This window comes from Peromyscus maniculatus, chromosome 16 (assembly GCF_049852395.1).
Source record: "Peromyscus maniculatus bairdii isolate BWxNUB_F1_BW_parent chromosome 16, HU_Pman_BW_mat_3.1, whole genome shotgun sequence".
Lineage (NCBI taxonomy): Eukaryota > Metazoa > Chordata > Mammalia > Rodentia > Cricetidae > Peromyscus > Peromyscus maniculatus.
In genome coordinates, this window is record NC_134867.1 from 4,738,468 (window position 1) to 4,761,128 (window position 22,661).

General features: G+C 33.8%; 1 protein-coding gene across 3 annotated transcripts in view; it reads left to right on the forward strand.

Moving 5' to 3' along the window:
• The window catches only part of Grik2 (glutamate ionotropic receptor kainate type subunit 2), a 609,237-nt gene that overhangs the window by 576,089 nt on the left and 10,487 nt on the right, over positions 1–22,661 (forward strand). For all 3 annotated transcript variants that reach the window (XM_006983740.4, XM_016002308.3, XM_006983741.4), the window contains exons 15-16: positions 586–811; positions 18,576–18,826. In XM_006983740.4, coding sequence (XP_006983802.2) covers positions 586–811; positions 18,576–18,826 — 477 coding nt within the window. The remainder of the gene's footprint in view (positions 1–585; positions 812–18,575; positions 18,827–22,661) is intronic.

Consider the following 22,661-nt stretch of genomic DNA (forward strand, 5'->3'; position numbering starts at 1 on the left):
GGGGCATCTGTGGTGACTGTATTATGTCTCAGTGGAAATACTGGTATTTTTATTTGTAGTTTCCTTATCTACAATAAATTATCACCATCTCTTCAACTATAGATTTATAACCTAAGGAGTCGATTTGATGTCTGTGATAGACTCACCAAATTGATAAAATACAAAAAAAAAAAAAATTGTTGTTACTTGACTATGTCAGTCTGTGTCCAATAGTTGTCATTTCTTAATTTGATGTTAAGTAATATCAAAAGGAAATGACACCCAAAGGAAAATTATGTACCCAGCAATCAGAAGACTCATTATTAAGCTCATTTGCTTTTCTAAATTCTACTATTTTCTACAATTTACTAGTTTGAATTTTTAAACTGAGACCTATTCAGTGTATTTGTTATATTGTAGTTTACCCAGAAATGTGATGAATTGCTAGGTACATGTTGTATAAATCTTCATTTTGTTGTACATGAGACAACTAAAGAATGTCCTGAGAAAAACTGAGTGTAGTCTATTGTATTTAAATGTTGTAAGATTCTGTAAAACCTAAGATATTGTTTTATTGGACTTTAAACTTTTCTTACTTTCCTCCAGAAATCAAAAATCTCAACGTATGATAAAATGTGGGCATTTATGAGCAGCAGAAGACAGTCCGTGCTTGTCAAAAGCAATGAAGAAGGGATCCAGCGAGTTCTTACCTCGGATTATGCTTTCTTAATGGAATCAACAACCATCGAGTTTGTTACCCAGCGGAACTGTAACCTCACACAGATTGGTGGCCTTATAGACTCCAAAGGTTATGGCGTTGGCACTCCCATGGGTAGGTTGCCTGGTAGCCACTCTATGTTTACTCATTAATCTTAGTTGCTGTGAAAAGAGGGGAGAGCAAGGACTCTACACAGTCCACAGAAAATTCTTTATCTGTTACATCTTTCCAGTGATTTTTAATTTGTAAGTGAAAGTTAAAAGTTTGGACATGAGACAAGGAGCTAGGGAAGAGAAAAGAATATAATCAAAATATTTTAACAAATTGGACATATATTTTCAAATGAACATGTCCAAAGAAAATTAATTTCTATCAGATATCTAAGCAGCTATTTTTACTACACCTAGGTTGAAACATCTACAACATGTTCATCTTAGAACTATTCAATTCTCAAACTTATAATCATCATTGTTATTTTATTTTTTTGAGACAGGGTCAGCCCCGGCTTACCTTAAACTTACTGTGTAAGACATACAGATTTCGAACTTATATGCCACCCTCCTGCCCCAGCCTCCCAAATGAACTAATGAGGAATGTTGCAAATATGTCAAAATTCATTGTTCCTAGCTTCAAACTTTTTTCTTTTTTAATTTTAGGAATGGATTAAATATTGAAAATTTTTGTTTTTTTTTTAATTTGAAGCTTATGAATATTACTAATTTATCTAAAAATGTCACAATTTGTTCCTATAAATATTGTTTTACTTCAAAGAAAGTGTTAGTAGCAGAATAGTTGACAGTGACATATCTGGGATATTTGACACCCAGGGTCAGAGCCTTTAACGTTTCTCCAATTATGTGTTTTGAAATTATTTTTAGTCACAATAATAAAGTGAACGAAAAGTAATTTAAGAGGATATTATATTGTAGTTTTAAGCATTCCTGAGGCTGAACGGAGGATTGCTTGAGTCAAGCCTGGAAAAGTCTGCATGACACACCTAAACATGGAGATGATAATGATAATTATAATATCAATAATCGTTTCCAGGAAAAAAATCAATGAGAATTATATAATGTATATGCCCATAGTTATAAGTTTGTATGAATTTATTTTTTAAATAAATAATTGCATTAAAGGATATATCATAGCCTAGGTATACATGTAGTGAATAGAAAAAAGGGTTCCCAAAAGAGACTCATGCCTGGATCTTTAGAGCCTATGAATGAGTATCTTAGACAAAGATACTCTGCAGATGCAATTAAATTCAAGTTACTGAAATGGAAATATTAGCCTGATTAATCACATTGGTCTAAATATAGTCTTAGTGCTGTTAGGAGAGGCAGATGGGGGCTGGAATCATAGCAGGGATATAAAATAAAAGGGAAAAGATGCAGAAAATGGAGAAGGGAGCAGACAGGACACAAAGTATCACCTGCTGGTGTTAAAAATGGACAAAACGGTCTCAGATTCCAAATGAAAATGACCTTTAGAAGTTCTGAAAGTCAGGGAAACAAATTTATACAGAATGCACAGCTTTCCAGACAAGTCTATTATAGCACTCTGATCTTGAGAACTGTGAAGTAATAAATTGGGTTTGAGTTCAAGCCACTGATTTTTGACAATTTGTCATAGTTGAGACAGGAAGCTCATAAGAAGGACATACAATTAGCATATATTAATTAAATTATTTTATAAATAAAACAGGCAACACCCACTCATTGACTTATCACACTAATAAATAAACAAGTTATTTAAAAACAATTTCAGAAGAATCAGTTCTGAGGAAGGGCTGTAAAGTTTTTGTACTCATACAATGAACAATTTTTGTCTCTACCCTGTAAAAAGATGTTAATTTATTTTACTAAATAAAACATAAAGCAACTAAATTTAATGAACAGACAATACTATATAATCTCACGTATCAAGTTAGTGCAAATACTGTCTGCTGACAATGTATGGTGCTTCTATTTCTTCAATTTTATGCTGATCTTCTGTCTTAGTTACTTTGCTATTGCTGTGATAAAGACCAGGACCAAAAGCAACTTAGGGAGGAAAGGGTTGACTTCTACTTACAGCTCCACACCACAGTCTGTCTCTGAGCGGAATCAGGGCACAAACCTAAAGGCAAAAGGCATACAGTCTTGTAGGCGTGGCACCTAGTAAACTGCTCTTCAAGGATTGCACAACCTGCTTCTTATAGCACCCATGGTCATGCTGAGTTTGTTCTGGGCCCTGTCTTCAGAGATCAATATGGTGGGGGTATTCTCTCAATTGAGGTTCTCACTTCCAAAGTGATCATTGAATCAAGTTGACATAAAACTACAGACATACAAACAAAGTAAGAGAACAAAACAAAGTTTGACTACAAATCTGAAGTGTAATCTTTCCCTTTTTATAGCCTGTTGAACTCTTGGTTAATCAGATCAACTCCTGCCATTCTGGAAAAGGCTTAGGTATCATAGAATATCTTCATTAATACACACAAGGCCATGTGTCTGAGCAATTTATGGAAACTGATTTAGATTACATGTCTCAGAAAAATACTTTTGGTTATTTAAGATTAGGCAAAAATTTACAAAATATTTCCAAGTTTGATAGTTATGCTTCTGTAATTTTAGTGAAAGGATATATGAATCACAAGTACTACAAAATTATTTTGCACATTATTCTTTTTTATTGTTAAATAATGTACAGATTTATTGAAATATCTTATTACTTCTGAATTATATTAAATTAACTCAATACATATTTGTTTCATTCTGAATGAAGCAAGTTTAGGATGAGTAATATAAGTGCACATGACACTTTGCATTGAACTGTATTTTATTTCTTTAATATATACCTTGTTTGTTTCTCCTTCATTTAATACAAGAGAGTTCTTAACTTTCGTGAGTTTTAATTTATTCCAAACAAAGAATATCAAAATGTTTTTCAAGCTCAGCATATCAGGAATGAGTTTCAAATTCTCTCATAAACATCATCAGAGAAATTTGAAGTATGAACAGGTAGTTCACACTTGCCTCTTAAACATGTCACTCTGTGGGAGAATATTCCAGGCAGGAATTTATGACTTCCTATTTCACACCTCATCTAGAAGTAAGGTTTCATGAATTATTTATAGTTGTTCAGTTATTAATAAACACAATGACACACAATTACACTTGAATGAAATAAGCTCATATGCAGAACCATATCCAAAGTTTTCACATAGTTAGCATTTGGTTCCTTATCATGCTTAATCAAACGGGAGACTATTATTATTGTATTTACTTTTTAAAAAATCTTATTTACCCATAAGCTAACAGAAGAAAAAAAAATTAAAGGAATATATTAAGGCATGACAAAAATGATATTTTGGGTTTTTCTTTTTTCACCAGAGAGTTAGAGATAAATCCACAAAAAAGAATATAATTCAGGCTTAAGTTTTTGAAAATTTAGTGCACCTACAGGGATTCCCTAGGAGTCTGACTTTGTATCTTTAGCAGCTAAATCTTCAATGACAACAATGTGTTCTAGTGTGGACAGAGGAAGGAGCTTTCATTCTCACTTTCATTCAGTTGTGTTTTTGCTTTTTTTATTCCTTGGGTTTTTCAACATTCTCCTGGAGTTTTATGTGTATGGGAAGTAAATTAACAAATAAAGCAGTATAATTTTTTTTGATATGGGAAATTAGAAATAAGTCTGAGAAATTAGACTCTGCCTGCCCCTGAATTTGTTTCTGTGTTTTGCAGAGATGCTAGCCTGCCCGGCTCCTCCTGCATGCTTCACTGGGGCCTGCTGCTCCATTCATCACTCTTAGTGTGATGATTACTGCCCAAAGTGTGCTGTGAACGTGCTGAGTGGCTGGGAGAGAAGCTATTTAATTAGGGCAGCTCTGCGTACACAAATACCTCAGTAGCGGCGATGTGAAGGCCAATGCTAAACAAGCACAAGCTGGTTTAATTAAGTGTGTGGTGGTGTTAAATCCCTTCCAGTTTTCCTGATAGCAGCAATATTATTTTAATGTGACATTTACTGTGTAGTAGAAGTTGGAAGCTGTGGATGTTTTTACACATAATAAGTTGACTGAATTTCCTAGTTCACTTGAAATAATATTTCAGAAATGCTCTGGGAGTGGTAAAATTCAAAAGGCAAATCACAGCAGTTTCCATAAGGGATATTTAGGACTTGCAAGCGCCGTAATCTTTCCTCTTAATACACCATAGGTGATAATGTGCTTAAAAAAGCAGGGAGCATTTCTCTTTAATGGAACTTTTTTGCTCTGTACTAGAAGCTTTTTGGTTTCTCTTTTGGAAGTTTTAGAGTATATTACACTTTAAGGACCAGGCTTGCAAGCTGGTAGGAATGCAGTAGGTAGGGGGAAAAATCCACTAGGGTCAGTTAGAATTATTATGTTTTGCTTTGCTCAATTTGGTTTGGTAGAAATATTGTAGACAGTCTGGAGGGTCTCATTACTATTACTTTTTATAGCAATGGGGTAGTGACATGTTCCTTCCCTTTGCAACTTTCCTCACAACTTCCATTGTATGTGAAATGTAAGGCGCTGGGAAGAACATGTGCATGCCATGTTCATGATATCAGGAGTCTCTGTGACTGGGGCGGTTCCCCTTTTATGTGCAGATTTAAATTTTAAATAATTATTGAATAACTGCTTCATAGTTAATAGAAAGTATATCTGTGAATACTAACCTAGTTGTGATATCAAGGGAAACATAGAAGACACAGGACCATACTCACCTGCAGTAGTTGAAGACTTCAATTAATGTTCGCTGACTCAGAATAAACCAAGATTTATAATTTCAAGGCAGCAAAGAATTTCAAGATTAGATTCTAGGAAGTAGAGATGAGGATGAATCAACATATTTTAATATATTTTTTAAATTTCCATACAATATATTTTGGTTGTATTCTTCCCACTGTCCCATCTTCTCTCAGACTCCTCCTCCCTGCAACTTCGTGTTCTTTTTCTCTTAAAAAAACAAAGAAAAAAGCACACACACCCCACAAACGAAAACCATAAAGTCCATTTTGTGTTAGCCACTTGTTCTTGAGCATGCAGCCTGCCCTGTCACTCCAGTGAAGAAACCAGATTTTCCCTCTTTCAAGAGCTATCAACTGCAGATAGCTAGCTGGTGAAGGCTATGGGGAGGGATTTGTACCCACTTTCCATTCTGTGTTCTGTGTTTTAGTCTGGCTTTACTTGTGCAGGTCTTGTACATACTGTGCAGGTCTTGTACATACTGTCACATATAGAACTGAGCATGAGAAGGAAAGAAGCTCTTGCGAGGACAGTAAGGGACATTGCAGAGACCAAGGGTGTGGACTTCTCTGAGATGGCAGTTCAGTCTATGAGTCATATACAGCAGTGTTGCCCATGCTGTCAATTTCAGCATTTAGGTGGCAGAGGCAGAGGGATCAAAAGGAGCTCCAGACTTTCTAGGTAGATTTGTATGCCAAGGCTACACAGAGAGATTCTGTCTCAGAAAACAAACAATAAAGATAACAAACAACAACAAAAATAAATAAAAGCCATCAGAAACAAAAAGAGTTATATATAGGTTTTGAATCTATTATCTTTGAAGAGTTGTTGGGAAATCTCAATGAGATAGGGTGGTTACTGCGTGTCACCTGACAAGATTACAATTGATAATATCACATGGATGTGCAGGATAGCAAAACAAAGTCCATTATTGAAGGAAGTGACAGCTGATGTTTGCGTAGAGCATGAACCTAGAGGCAAGAGCTGAAGCAGAAGCAGAGGCCATGGAGGAGTGCTGCTCACTGACTTGTTACTCTGTGTTGCTCATCCTGCTTTCTTATAGAACCCCAGGCAAACAACCAAAAGGGGGACCCACGCAGAATGGATTTGGCCATCCCACATCAATCACTAATTAAGAAAATACTCTACAGGGTTGCCTATGGCTCTATTTTATGGAGGCACTTCCCCAGTTGAGGCTTTCTCCTCCCTGATACTCTAGATTGCATGAAATTGTTGTAAACTTAGCCAGCACACTACCCAAGGTCAGGTTCACAGAAGGTTGATTTGTAGCTACTTTAACTTACTTATATATGAAAGGAACATTGTCAGCAAATGTGGTTATTGAGTTGGAGCTTTTGTTTCTGAGCTGTCTCAGACCAAACTCTAGGGTAAGAGCTCCTGCCCTTTCCCAAGACCCTGTAATTGTTGCTGTCTTTATATTTTGACTTAACATCACAATTAAAAACTACTGAATTTATATGTGGTAAATTCAAAGATGAAGTAGCCATGTTTATAACACCCCAAAAGAGAGTATGAAGAAAGTTTAAAGTTAAATTTGAAGAGAGTTTTTACTGTATATGCAGCTGTTAAATATGCTTCATCATCATGTTTCATAATTTAGCTATAAATTTTACTCCTGTAAAATATTTTGTATTATGAATGAAAAATATTTGTATTAGTACTTCTTGAACAAGTTTCCACTTATCTGTACCCTGTCAGATTACATGCCACTATGAGTTATGTCATTAAGTTTTATTGTGGCAATACTGTACTCTTACATGTGAAACATATGGATTCCTTTGTTTTGTTTCAACTTTTAGTGTTAAGTGAGATCGACTGCTTCTTTATTTCTCATTATTTAATGAGTAGGATATATGTAACTGGTACCAAAGGAGGCACATTGTTTGTTTCAGGCAGACATCAATGTTTATAAAAATAGACATCAGTATGAGAAGCTTGTTTTCTCCTGGTTCTACTCATCATCCATTTCTATAATTCCCAATTCATCATATAATAAGTACTGTAATATTCATCATTATAGATGCATGAAATTGCTGGCCTTCAGGTTTTCAGCTTTACTGAAATAAATGAATACATTTGTCTTTATTAGTTTAACATAATGCACAAAAATTGATGTAAATTATTCATCTTTCTGCAGGTCAACTCTTCCATTAAAATGCATTCTATTTTCCTTTGCATAAAGCAGCATAATTTTAATATTACTAAAGTGATTGTGTAAGAGACAATTGGAATATAATAATTTTTAGAAACTGAACTAGGCAAAAAGAAGTGAAATTACACCTGTAGATTCTATGTTTTCTGGACATACTTCTTTATGTCTAGATTACATGTCACTAAAACCAGATGAGAACTCAATAAGTCTTGCCTGTTCTGCAAATACTGTCAGTCTCTGCATGCTGGAACCTAGAAAGCTTCCAGAGTAGATTTATGGAATAGGGAGCAACAGTGTGAGCCGCCTTCATTAATATTGTAAATAATGACCAAATATACCCAAACTATGTAGAAATGCATAATTCTCACAGAAACAGAGTAACTTTTAATAGATTTTATATACAAAGCCAGGATCACTGAATTCTTTTAGTGTTCTGTGTAGATCAGCCCAAGAACACGAATTCAAATTCTATTTTAAATTACTTTGTCACAGTGAACATGCCAAACAATCACCTTAGGGTTACTGGGCTGACTATAATCATCTCTCCAAAAATATAATTAGTTGAAGGGTTAAACATATGAAAAGGAAAAGTCAAAGACAAATGGCTTGTATTTACTATTCTCATGTGTTAGGAACATCCTTAGCAGGCTACATGGTACTCAAAGCCATCATACTCAAACTTACTCATATTCTAGTCTCACTTATACGTATGTCCCTGGTGTACTAGGGAGTGCTGTGTTTATGAATACATTTTATTTACCTCATACAAACATCCTTTGTGATCATTAAATATCTAAATATTATTTGAATATTTCTTCAAATAGGCTGTATTATTCTATGCAGAGGTTGTATAGGGATTATTGTTTGAGATCTCCTACAGATAAATACAATTTATATCCAAAACATTCCACTTATTGATATGTAATACAGATATTTACCTTTGAATTTTATTATACATTTACTATTGTCAAGTAATATAAAGTATTTACCTCATTTTAATGACGTATTATTAGAATATTATAATATATCAGAATAGCATTTATTATACAGCCAAGTTGATTGGATGATGTACAGTTCTTACATGCCCTCTACCCCCCAAATATGCACAGTTTCCCTTGTAATCACATACTTTGCCAGAGCAGTGTATTTATTAGTTCACAGACCTATATTGACATATCAACACACAGGGCCTTTAGTTTACATTAGCATTGACTCAGTGTTGTCTAGTAATGGATTTGAATAGATATATAACCACAAATGCTCTTCATTGTAGTATCACTGGGTAGCTTCATAGCCCTGAACATGTGTACTTTGTCTATAAATCTCTTCTTTCCCTTGAATTTCTTGGCAATCATTGATAATTTTACTGGCTACAAAATTTCTCCAGAACTTTATGTGGTTGTAAGCAGGCCTTTTCTGGCTAACTATTTTTCATGTAGTAGTATATGCTTAAGCTTTACAGACCTTATATCTAATTTCTTTAAAGCTCTGAACACTGCCTGTATCCTGATTGTACCACCGTTTAGTATCACATTCATCTTCCAGATGATATCTTGCTTGCTTCTAATATTTATACATTGTTCATAAAACTCTGTACACATCCATATACAGACTTTTGTTTAAATATAAATTTTCAACAACTTTAGGAAAATACAAAAGGTCATAATTGCTGAATGACATGGTAAGAAAATGCATCGAATAGAAAGATGAGCATTGTGTGATTTGATTTTGGAACTGGATATTTGTCCTGCAGCTCTAAAGCACTATGTTAAATTTTAAGCAAAATCTGATGTTCATTGATTTGCACCTACCAAGTAAGTGACACGATTACTGTTACAGGCAGCATGAAGGATGTCCCAATGCCCCCAACGTATTGGCATTCTATGATGATAATATAATAAACTGATAAATCAATTTTCAATATGAAATTACTCTTTCATGTTTCATTCCTAAGAATTTCTTATATTCTTATTATATTAAAGAGTTTTAATGTCTTATAAGATACAAAGAGTGAAGAGCAGATCAACACCTACTTTGTTGTTATGTAAGTATAGTTAGAAATGAGCTCATGCAATGTGTCATGGCCACATACAGTAAATTCTGCATTTCAATGTATATTATTAAGATGATCATATATAATTAGTAAATGTGTTAGATAATATGATTTAATATATGTATTCCTTGTTCATAATCTTAAGTACATAAATTATTGAAGGTAAAATAATAAGCAAATATCATTTAATGTCTGAATGCATTTAACATATTCTATAAGTTTATTTTGTGCCAGGAATACTGTAAGCAAAACAGATAAAGTGTCTATAATTACATAATTTGTACTCTATTGGAGTAGATAGTTATTAATCAAATATTCACAGATTTCTACATTTAAAAATAAACAGACCAATTCTATATAATAAGAAAACAAAATTATTGTGTTTTCAAACACCATAGTAATACAATGATGTTGAATGTAATTAAATTTAAATAATTTAGTAGTACATCTGCATTAATATTTCAAAGGGATCATCAGGACCTCAGAGGTCACAAGATTCTGCACCTCTGAGGAATCATGGTGTGGCTCTAAACTTAGAACCTTTCACCATGGACAAACTAGCTTGAAAATAAGATTTTAAGAAGCTCAAAAATTGTTATGCTTATATTTATCAATATACACATTACCATAGTAATTAGAGGGTCCATTTATAAAAATGAATATAGCCAAGGAAAGCTGTCAAGTGTAAAAGTTGATTATTCTGGCCCCTCCCCCTCCCCACTTTTTTTTTGCTAGAAGAGCTTTTAATTATCAAGGAACAGACCAAGAAAACTCTAGTTATTAAAAGAAGTACAGGAATTTATAAATACATCACCATTGTCCTGAATTAAATTAATGAGAACTGGATAGGATTCATATGGAATCTTCTCCTGCTTACTGCCAAGCATGACAACCTTAGCTAGATCTCGAGGACCCATGTGGCTCTTAAAACTCATCTTGTGATCTCCATACACATGCTGTGGTACACTCTAATCTATACATGCAAATTCTTGCATGCATACACAGAAAATAAATATGTTTAGAAGAAATAAAGCAAATAATATGTAGTTGTTTACCTTCCTAGCACTCACAGAGTCTAATCATATGCTAACTTAAAGGAATTCACGATTGGGGGTTATTTTTTTAAAACAGTTGGTAGACTAACATCTCTCAGAAAGGAAGAATAATGACAACACAATTAAAACTCTTTGATAGGAGTATGTAGAATTCTTTATGCTAAAAATCATGGCATAGTCACTTACTCACCAGTATGTACAAACTGGTAGAATACATAAATGCACAGTATTTGAGTAATCAAAATTAACATTAATACTTTAATTCATGAAAATATCCTTCTGAAACCAAAAAGAGCAACTAGTACCTAGACATTGTCTAAATTTGAATCATGGCCAGCAGAGCATATAGCCATGATAGCTAGATAAATAACAATATAAAGTAAAGAAAACCAAAGTCTTTCAGGAAGTGATTAGAAATTGCTTGTCATGAAAATGAGCAAGACCCAACATTCCCTTTAGACACTTAAAAAATGTCAAAAGACTTTAAGTGTTACTGTGGGAAAAAGCTATGGATTTGGGTTTTCTTTCATACATTGGTTTAGTTAATTTTACTATATTTATTGTTGCCCCAACATTTTTGCACACATTTAGTTTTAGGCATGGAGACCTCAGTGGCCCTGAAGTACATACTGGATGACAATTCATAAACATGTGGAGCAACAGACAGTAATGGGCATAGTGACTGAAGTCCCATGAGCTCCACATACAGAGGCAGGAGGATAATGTTGATGGAGACAGGCACAGTGATCTCAGAAGGAACAGCACATTTTTGACAGAGGGGAAAGATGTAATAACATTAGTAATTATTGTTAGTGGAGGCTGTAGTTATAAATAAATAGTAATTATTCTTTTTTCAAAGCAGTGGAAATTGAGCTCAATAGAAAAGATATGGCTGAAGTTTTTCTTTGCCCCACCCGGTCCTCAGCTGCTCTGACCCAAGTAAAGACCCAAGGCTTATATTAATTAAAACTTTTGGCCATTAGCTCAGGCTTTCCATTGACTAGCTTAAACTCAGCCCATTTCTGTTAATCTATATGTTGCCACATGTTCCATGGCTTTACCTGTGTGCCATTATATGCTACTTCCTGGATGGTGGGCTGGCGTCTCCTGACTCAGCCTTTCTCTTCCAAGAATTCTCCTTGTCTGTTTATCCTGCCTATACTCCCTGCGTGGCTACTGGCCAATTAGCATTTTATTTATTTGTTTGTTTATTTATTTATTTATTTTTTCCAGATAAGGTTTTTTCTGTGTAGCTTTGTGCCTTACCTGGATCTCACTCTGTATACCAGGCTGGCCTTGAACTCATAAAGACCCACCTGCCTCTGCCTCCCCAGTGCTGGGATTAAAGGTGTGCACCACCACCACCTGGCCTCAGCATTTTATTTATTAACCAATCAGAGCAACATTCACAGCACACAGAACATCCCATAGCAAAAAAGACTTTTCAGAAATATTAATAGATATGAAGGAAATTTTCTACATTGGGTGTTGTTTTTTTCTTATTATATTTATTAAGAAAAAGAAAAGATATACATGATAATAGAATTTTGCTACCCCAACTGGATGGATTAGGTCCCACTCCCACTGTTAGACCTTAAAGAAAATAAGTTGAGAGCTCTCATAGACATATAGCGATATAATCCATGTGTCATACCCCAATGAACTTTGACTCTGAATAAGATAGCAATAAATATCCATAGAACTGATGATGGCAAATGATAGCCTTCATTAAGAGATAGAGAACAACAATGAAAAACCCATACATATTACAAGTACTTTTTCTGTTTGCTCTTTAATGCATAGCTAGAACCCTTTATTTTGCTAACTCATACTATGAATTAATAAATAATATTTCCACAGTTATCAAAACTCTTTCATTCACAAATTACTTAAAAATGAAATATAAATCATATTTCAAAAGAAGGTATGAGTCAAGATTCAGTTTTGGAAATATCATTTTGAGTTCCAAAAAAAAATATTTATTGTAGCCAGAAGTTTTCTCCAGTCCCACCCAGCCCTGTGGTAGGGATAAAACTCTCTCACCCACAGTCCCACAGTCACTTATAAAATAATCCTGAGAGGATTAATGTTATTTACAAACTGTATGGCCTATGTCAGGCCTCTTGCTAGCTAGCTCTTATATCTTAAATTAACCCACTTCTATTAATCTATCTTTTGTCACATGTTCCGTGGCTTTACCAGTCTGCTGACATGTTGTTCCTTGGGTGGCAGGATGGCGTCTCCTCTGCCTCTGCCTTTCTCTTTCCTGTCTCTCTCTTGAATTTCCTGCCTGGCTATATCCTGACTCACCATAGGCCAGAGTAGCTTCTTTATTAACCAATCATAGCAGTGCATATTCACAGCATACAGAAAGATAACTCCCAGCAATTTATGGAAAAAAATTACCTCATTTCTGATCTTTTTAATTAGTCAATTAATATCCAATTGTAATTTGAAGGTAAAGAAAAATGAAAAAGAGTGATGAAACATGTCTGTGATCTTGGCAATTTGGGAGACAGACAAAGGCTGGAGAGTTATGAGTTAGAGGCCAACCTTGACTACATGATGAATAAAGAAACATTTAGTAGGTCTGTTGGGAGATGCACTGAATGTGGCTTTTTTTTTATTAAAACACAGTAGCTATTAGAAGGCGTCATGAAGAAAGCCTACCTTCGTATTGGTATGCTTCTGCCAGCATTAAAGTCATATGAAGTCCATTTATCTCATTGTTACTGTATCATTAAGATGCACAGAAAGAGTATAAGGAAAAATGTACAGAGAATTAGAGAGCCTTATTATAGTAAGAAATGCAATGGATTATGTCCTGCAGGCTTATTCTTTGGAATAGACTATGCATGCTGTGAGTTATGCACAGGTAAGGCAGAGAGAACAGTATAAAGGAAGATACAGGGGCAGGAACAAAAGGAAAAGATGATTGGAAAAGATAGATGTGAAGACCAGTGAAGGGAAGAGAAGGTAGAGGGAAGAAAAGAAACAAGGGAGACTAAGGAAAGGGCAAGTACAGCTAGAAGGAATGGGCAGGTAGGGATGGAGGAAGGACGAGAGGAAGGAAGAGAGGAAGAAAGGAATTATTTCTCATAATATACTCATAAATTAGCTCAAAATATAATTTGTAATCTGTGTACTCTTCCTAAAAAGCTTTACTATAGTATTTGAAGATATTTCAATGAAGTAATAAGTTTACATAAAGTTATTTCATATGAATTTAATAGTTGAGATGTTATGAATAACTTTGTAGCTGAATAAATGCTAAATTGCTAATATTATGCAATTTTTCTATGTGCATACATTTATTGTCATTGCATTTAGGGTAGTCCACCATCCATGTCCTGACCAGGCACAACCCTTCTCTTCTCAGCTCAGATAAGCTCAGGTGTGCTTAGGGTAGTCTGTTCACAGACTGAAATGGTCTCTATACCTTCTGTGAGGGTTCATTTTTATAGTTCAAATCTTAAACAGTTCAAAACAATTCCATGGAGTAAATGTACACATATGCTTTCTTCCTCCTGAATCTTGGATTGTCCTTCTCTCTCTTCCCTCTTATGTAAGCTAGGTAAAAAGCATATATTTTGTTAACTTGAAAGGAGATAATTTCAAAACTACAATGTTCCTTTCAGGCTGTAGAATATGTGTGGTAACTAAGGAATGTCCTAGGAGAGAAAGAACAGAAAAACAAACAAACAAACAAACAAACAAACAAACAAACAAAACTAGTGACCAGAATTTTCATCATGAAGATTCAGAGATTAATTTTGGCTTCAAGAAATATTTGTTTTCTTCTAAAAGAAAAGGCTTGATGTATCTACCCACATCTCACAAATGATGAAAGTATGTGACAGTTTAAATGAATCTGGAACTAAAGACATCTGTTACTGTAGACATTGAAGCATCCCAGACACTTGTCTGTGTCTTTTTTCATTCATGTGTGGTTATCCGCTCTTTATGCATTGGTGGTTTCACTTTCAGATGTGAGAGAATTTGTTATGGTAGACACATTTATCATTTACTATAAATAAAATGTAAAGAAACTTTTGAAAATTACACCACTTGCTGGACATGGTGTACTTGGGAAGTAGAGCCAGGTTGATTTCTGTGTTTTCAGTACTTGAGAGGCAGAGGCAACTGGATCTCTGTGATTTGAGGTCAATCTGGTCTACATAAATGATTTCTGGTCTAGTCAGGATTGCAAAGTGAGGACTTGAGAACTTGCTACTTTTGTGCAAGAAATTTTGTAGTAATGTGACTCCTCATGTCCATAAGCTTAACTTCAATGTCATCAGCTCCTTACTTCCAAGTTATAGGCTGAGCTAGCCTGTGTTTTAGTATATTTCCCCATTACTTTGATAGAATATGCTGACAAAAGAAAGAAAGAAAAGGTTTATTTTAGCTGACAGTTCAAAGTATAGTCCGTCACCATGATGGGGCAATCAAGGTGGCAGGAGCACCAGGTCATACCACACCCACAGTAAGAAAACTAATAAATGCAAAAGCCGATCTTTCTCCATCTTTACAGTCCAGGATCCCCACTCAGTGAAGGATGCCACCCACAAAAGATGGGTCTTCCCACATTAACACAACCTATATAATAGCCTACAGGCAGACTCAACAGCACAGCTCCCAAGTGATTCTATATCTCTCAAGCTAATAATTGACACTAACCATCATACTCGGCAATTCGTACTTGAACTAAGCTTGTGATTATCATCACGTATTTCATTGTTGCTAAGTGCAAGGCTGTGTAGATGAATGAAGACACTCCTGTTTTTTGATCTCAGTATGTCTTTGAGATACCGTGACTCAAAGTGCACATTTGACGTTAGCTTGTATCGCAGGTAGAATCCTCCCGAAAGAGTATCATGAGGTGTGTCAAGGAGTAATAATTGAAATTTGAAGTCTTTGTCTTAGTTTCTTTTCTATTGCTATGACGAAACACCATTACCAAAACAGCTTATTGAAGAAAATGTTAAGTTTGAGGATCATGGTTGCAGAGGGACACAGTCCATGACCATTATGGCAGGGAGCAAGGCAACAGGCAAGCAGGCATAACACTCATGCAGAATCTTAGAGATTACATCTTTAAAAAAATTAAAGTATAAGGTCTTTTTAAATTTTTATTTATTTTTCCAGTTTTCTATCTATCTATCTATCTATCTATCTATCTATCTATCTATCTATCTATCTATCTATCTATCATCTATCTATCTATCTATCTATCTATCTATCTATCTATCTATCATCTATCTATCATCTGTCTATCTATCATGTGTGACTTTTTGAAGTAGGCTTTCTCTGTGTAGCCCTGTTTGTCCTGGAACTCACTTGTACATCAGGTTGGCTCACTTAGAGATCTGGCTGTCTTTGCCACCAGGTGCTGGGATTAAAAGCATGCACCCTCACATCCAGCTCTTTTTATTTTGAGATTATAATGTAATTACAACATTTCTCTTTTCCTTTTTCTCTCTAAAACCATCCTGCAAATTCCCCCTTGTTCTCTTTCAAATTCATGATTTCCTTATCTAAGAATATATTTACATCATACAGACTGAGAAAGTTATATTTAGTAATATATACATATATGCATGTAATAGCAATTAATGAAAAGAGAGGTCTTACAACTTGATCAACAAGCATGAGGCAGAGAGAATTAACTGAAAATAACGTGGGCTTTTGAAGTCTCAAAACGAACCCTCAGTGATACACCTTCTCTTACAAAGCCACACCTCCTAATTCTTTGTAGATAGTTCTGCCAAGTGGAAACCAAGTATTCAAATTTATGAGCCTATGGAGACCATTCTCATTTAAACCAGCACATTACTCTCCCTTTAAAAGTACTTAAACTAAGTCAATGACAGTTAATAAGTTAATATCAGTTATTTACTATCATTGATTACATTCCTTTCTCATTTCTGTCTATATTTGTAAATATTCAAAGGGAGTGTTCTATGACATAAATATGTGGTACTTTTTAGCAGTAATGCCTTATTGTCAACTTGTGGTGGGTAACCCACTACATTGAAAATGGCCTGTGATATTAGTGGTGGTCTATGGGAACCTTTTAGCCAGTAACTTGAAAAGTTGAGGCCAACTACTGGTACTAAGAGTTTTATTTGATAGTATACAATGTTTAGTTGGGGTGCTGCCACATTATATGATAATAACTTTTTATAATCCATATAAACTTTTTATAAACCGTATAAACCCTTATATGTGTGCACATATTTTATCAATTTTCTAAGGCAGTAGGCTTACAGGGGCTTTAGTGTTTGTTGTTCCTCCCTGTACTCTCTTCTCTGCCCTGACCTTCCCATCTCTCTCCCCATGCACTCCCCATCTTCTAATTTCCCATTTATGCCTTTAAAACACTGTATTGTTTTTCATCTTCCTTGGAAGATTTCTCCCCTCATCCTCACTCCTAAATGATTATATACCATCTGTAGGTATTTTAAATGAAACACACATATCTATAGCAGAAAACATGCAGTGTTTATCTTCCTGGATCTAGCAGAGTGATTTCAGACAAGGTGTCACAGAGCTCAGGCTGGCCCTGAAATTACTTTCTAGCCAGAGATGATCATGATTCCTGATTTGCCTGTCTCTTCTTTCCAAGGGCTGGGAGCTCAATACACCTCTTTGCCCAACTCTATCCATCATTTTCAATAGGATATTACAGGATCATTACTAAGATTTTCCCTTATTTTATTAAGAGATCTACAAGTAGAAATGTATTTACATAAATCATCATTCACAGCACTGAATTAAAATGTAAAGGTTTAAGTTTTTTACTGTTAGGCAGAAAAGCATTATAGGGGAATTTGTGCTCTTACCCAAAGAACATAAAATATGGTGTTTTTAGAAGAAACTTTGGAAACAAGGCTTCTGGGTAGGAATAAACAGGACCAGTCTTTTATGGGAGATGTTGAAGGATGTTTTGATAATTCTATCTGTGCTCTGGGAATCCTATTAATAAGATTGTACTTACCAAGCAGTTGCTAATATATGTATATACTCATATATACAAATATAAATTTTGTTTATATTCTTGTCTCTACTGAAAGAAATACAACTAAAAACTAAAACTACAAACTAAAGAATATTGATAACAGTTAAGTCCTATTAACACTACTAGGTTATGGGTTCCTGAAATTATAAATGACATTGCCATAATGACTTTTATAACCCAAGTCTAAGCAAGCAGTGACATTTTATTGACAACAAACAGCAAAACAAAACAAAACAAAACAAAACAAAACAAAACAAAACAAAACAAAACAAAACAAAACAAAACAAAAAAACAAATATCCTATGTCCACACAGCAGGAAATACCATTGACACTTGCCTGCTAATCATAGCAGCCTTAGCTTACTGCTTTATATACAGAGATATAATTCTCCACAGCTTTCCTAGTTTTTCCAGCCTTAGTGTAGAATTGTTTCCTGATAGGAACTAAACACTTTTCTATTTGAATCATTTCCATCAGTCACTTCCTCTTTATTATTTTATTGATTATCCAATACTCTAGGTCTGTCTTTCAGATGGAGTCGGTTTCTGTCATACAAAAAAGATATCTTATCAGACTTTATAATCTAAATTTCCATCATTCTGTACAAAGAATATACACTAACAAGAAGTCTAGAAAGCTGAGTTGCATTGGCTATACTATTAAGTTTTTGATTATTGTGTTTTCTGTGTTGTTTTCACTACTGAAAGTGAATGTGGATGCTTGGAAGCGTTTGTAAAATCTCTGTTCTCCACTTGTGATCTTAACTGTAAAACTCTGTTTTCCTTGAAGTAGTTAACATACATTCTTCTTCCCCAGGTTCTCCATATCGAGACAAAATCACCATAGCGATTCTTCAGCTGCAGGAGGAGGGCAAGCTGCACATGATGAAGGAGAAGTGGTGGAGGGGCAATGGCTGCCCGGAGGAGGAGAGCAAGGAGGCCAGTGCCCTCGGGGTTCAGAATATCGGTGGGATCTTCATTGTCCTGGCAGCCGGCTTGGTGCTCTCAGTGTTTGTGGCAGTGGGAGAGTTTTTATACAAATCCAAAAAAAACGCTCAATTGGAAAAGGTAAATGTCACATTTTTGCGATTTAAAACACTTATTTTTCTTATGATAAAACACAAGTGACAATTTTTCTTCTATTTCTAACCATGAGAAATGCTTTGAGCTGTGGCTGTTGTCTCATATCATTCATTCTATAACTAAAATATATATTTTGTGAAATATATTCATATATTTCATAAAAACTCATGATCATCCTCATGTCTTTAAATTTATTGACAAAATGTTTACTTGTCAGTGTGCAGGACACATAGATATATCTTATTTAGAACTAAATAAGGAGAATTTTTTTTGCTTGAAATTCATTGCTGTTAGATTAATGGAGGAATACAGTTACTGAGGGAAGAAAAATCAGAAACTGTATTAGAAAACTAAGAATATTTTGTCAAAAACAATCCCAGATAGTATTTCAAAGCTGCATAGTAAATACATTTGACTTCAGTAGAATTACTCTAATATTTTTATTAGCACATCTTAGCTTGCATTAGAAATACCATTGCTAATTTTTTGAATTAGTAAATATATACAAATATTATGGGTTTGCCGTTGCATATTTTTTTTAATGAGTCTTTTACTTACTCTATTCAAAGTCTTTATGAAATATGTACGACAGCAAAAGTGTTAATTTAATTTTTCTTTGTACCTTAATATATTTAGTCACTTGTAGAGATACTTTTTTATTCTAGTTGAAAAATTTGTGATCATTTAGCTTCTATATTTCTAGTTATATACTTTGTTTCTATAAATATTAAAAAAATCATGAAAATCACAAAGATAGCACACATCACCTCTGTATGTATGTTTATAATTTTGGAAATGAAATGAGCAACATTTTTTCTAACTTCCCGTACTTTATTTATTTTTCTGTATATAATAATCTTGTTTTTTTTGTTTTTAATAGAAATATATATTTTTTAGGTCTTTAGTAAATGTATGAGTGATGTTTTATTCTCGTTAGTACTGGTAAAGTTTATGAAGTTTATTGTTAAAATTCAAAGATTAGAAAAAATGGTATTTAAAAATATAATATCAAACAGTAAACTATGTAAAATTCATTCTGATAATATTCTTTGAATACATATACCAGAAACTATTTTTGTAAAATTCTAGTTGACAAATATCTTCCCTTGGCTTGAGTGATTTACGTTACAATTGTTGACCCATTCTTAAACCAGAAATTTGAATACATGTTAAAGATTCTCCTTGATTATAGTATGTGACAACTTTTAGTCATCTTTTACAAATGAATATTTTGATAGCCCTATTATATCTGACAAAACAATGCATAAATTTTGAAATCTATAGACATTCATACAGCTTATTTCCTAAGAACATCAAGGTTGGCTATTTCTGGTTACATGGCTATGCCAAATTCTGTTATGTTAATTTGAGTTGGTTACTTACAAGTCCACTCGATACTGTGATTCTTTCGATGATGTGAAAATGGCTTTGAAAGCAAATATAAATGACTAACCAATGGACAATCTCATCAAGGCATTAATTAACATTTTCAATAATTTGCCAATAACTGATACTTGGTTATTTTAAAATAAATCCTATATTTATGAAAGGATATTGGGTTTTCTAGTGAGAATGTCTAACCATCCATATGTAATGATTCTCGTAAGTCTATCTTAATATTAAAATAAAACAAATTGAATCTAGACACTATTGGTATTGTATTGTCATTATCTCTAGATGTTTCCTCATTTGATTTACCTGAGCTTTGTCCTTAATAATTAAAAACACAATTTCTTTTCATTAAATCTCAAGGGGTGTGGTTATTTAATTTTGAAAATAAACCTAGTTGGTTGTTATAACCTCTGAGTCACTCAAACTCTTCAGATATTCAACCTCTGCAATCTGTGACCTTAACACGACTTTTAAAAAATTAAGTAAACTAATGTGTATTGAGAGTAGCTGGGGCTGTGATTGTCCTGATAGTAGATGAGCATTTGGCCACATTCACTGATTCTCACACAGACTCGAAATTGCCTCTAAATGAACCTAAGAGCCTGCAGCACAGATCGCTGGCATAGCCGCAGCGTCCCACTTTCTCTCCAGTTTGCACATTCCTCCAACCACATTAAATTATTCTTGGGTTCCCAGGGTTATTATACCTTTCTTTTTGACTGCAGTGATCATTGTCTTTTGTTCTTCTTTGAATAATCCTACCAATCATTTTAGGACAGGCAGTTAGAGTACACATTAAATTGCCCAGAGAGGCTCCCTCATTGTAGGGTATAATGTATCTGGTCACTTGGCATAAATTTGTTTCTGTAAGATATGAATGTTGTTTCAATACCTATATTAATGAATAAGAATGTGACTTGCATATTAGTTTATGCTTAATTAGCTATACGTTACATCATTTAAAATATTCCTCCCCATATCATGACAGATGGAAGGTGATTTACTTATATTAAAACATGCTCAAATATTAAGCATGACTATTTTTTATTTATGAACCTACCCTATCACCTCTCTTATGCTTCTTAACACATTATTTCATTTGTATTTCTTGGTGTCTTATTTCCAATTATACTTTTCTCTCCTTTAGGAGAAAAACCTAATTCACACTACCCCTTTAAAATCTTCAGGACCTTAAACAATATCTCATGGAAAAAATCTCTGTCTCTGTCTCTGTCTCGTCTCTCTCATCTATCTATCCTTAATCTATCATATATCTATCTTTCCATTTATCAGTCTATCATCTATCTGTCTATCACCGAACTAATTATCATGCATCTACCTATTTTCCATCTATACTTCTCTTAATCTGATCTGTCTAACGCAGCTATCATCTCTCTATCACTAAATCAATAATAAAACTAATTGTAACTATTTGTAAATATATACAATAGGGAATATCACTGTTTCTAGGTAATTCAATATGTTAGACTAAACAATTATTGATTTATTAATATCAACACCTCCTATTTATTGTGATAATTTAGGTAGGTTTCATTTCGACATTTTCCTTGGAAAATGTCACTGGCTAGATGATGCAGCAGTTAATCATAACTGAGCATAGTTCTGGATTTTACTGTGAACTATATCTATATTTCTTATCTATCTATCTATCATCTATCTATCTATCTATCTATCTATCTATCTATCTATCTATCTATCTATCATCTATCATCTATCTATATATACATAAACCCATACTTTAATTTATTGTGCATTTATCATTTCTTTAGCTTAGATTTTATTAATAATATTAAAATAAAAGCAAATACTTGTGAAGCTTCCCAGTTAATATTTATTAAGAAAACATATCTGCAGTGAATTGTTTTGCATGTTAAAGAAAAGCAAAAAGCTGCCATTCAGTAGCCCAGCTCCAACGCTCCATTGTCAGTTTCCTTTTCTTCCGTCATCTTCATGTCGACAGGATTTTACAAAGGAAAAAAAGGAATTATCTGAATGAGCTGTAATAAACAAGATACACAAACCCTATCTGAATTCAAATTTTATAGTTGAAATTTATGAGCAAGTCATAGACTCTCTAAATTTTCATCTCTAATGATAATAATGAAATGATAATAGTACATATCATTTAAATGTGATAAAATGTCTTTGAGATCTCTTCTAAAATATAATTTAAAACCAAAGTTCTTGAATGTCATTTTTTCTTACATTTCTGATATGTTTTATAGTTAAACAAAAAGCAGGCTAGATAAAAATGAATGATGAAGCTGAAAAATTTGTATTTTAATGATTTTAAAATTACAAATTTTATTTTCAGATAACTACTCATTGGTGTAGTAATTTTCAAAGTAACAATTGAATATTGCTATAAGCATAATGATAGAGTTAATTGCATTTATGTTAGTTCTTG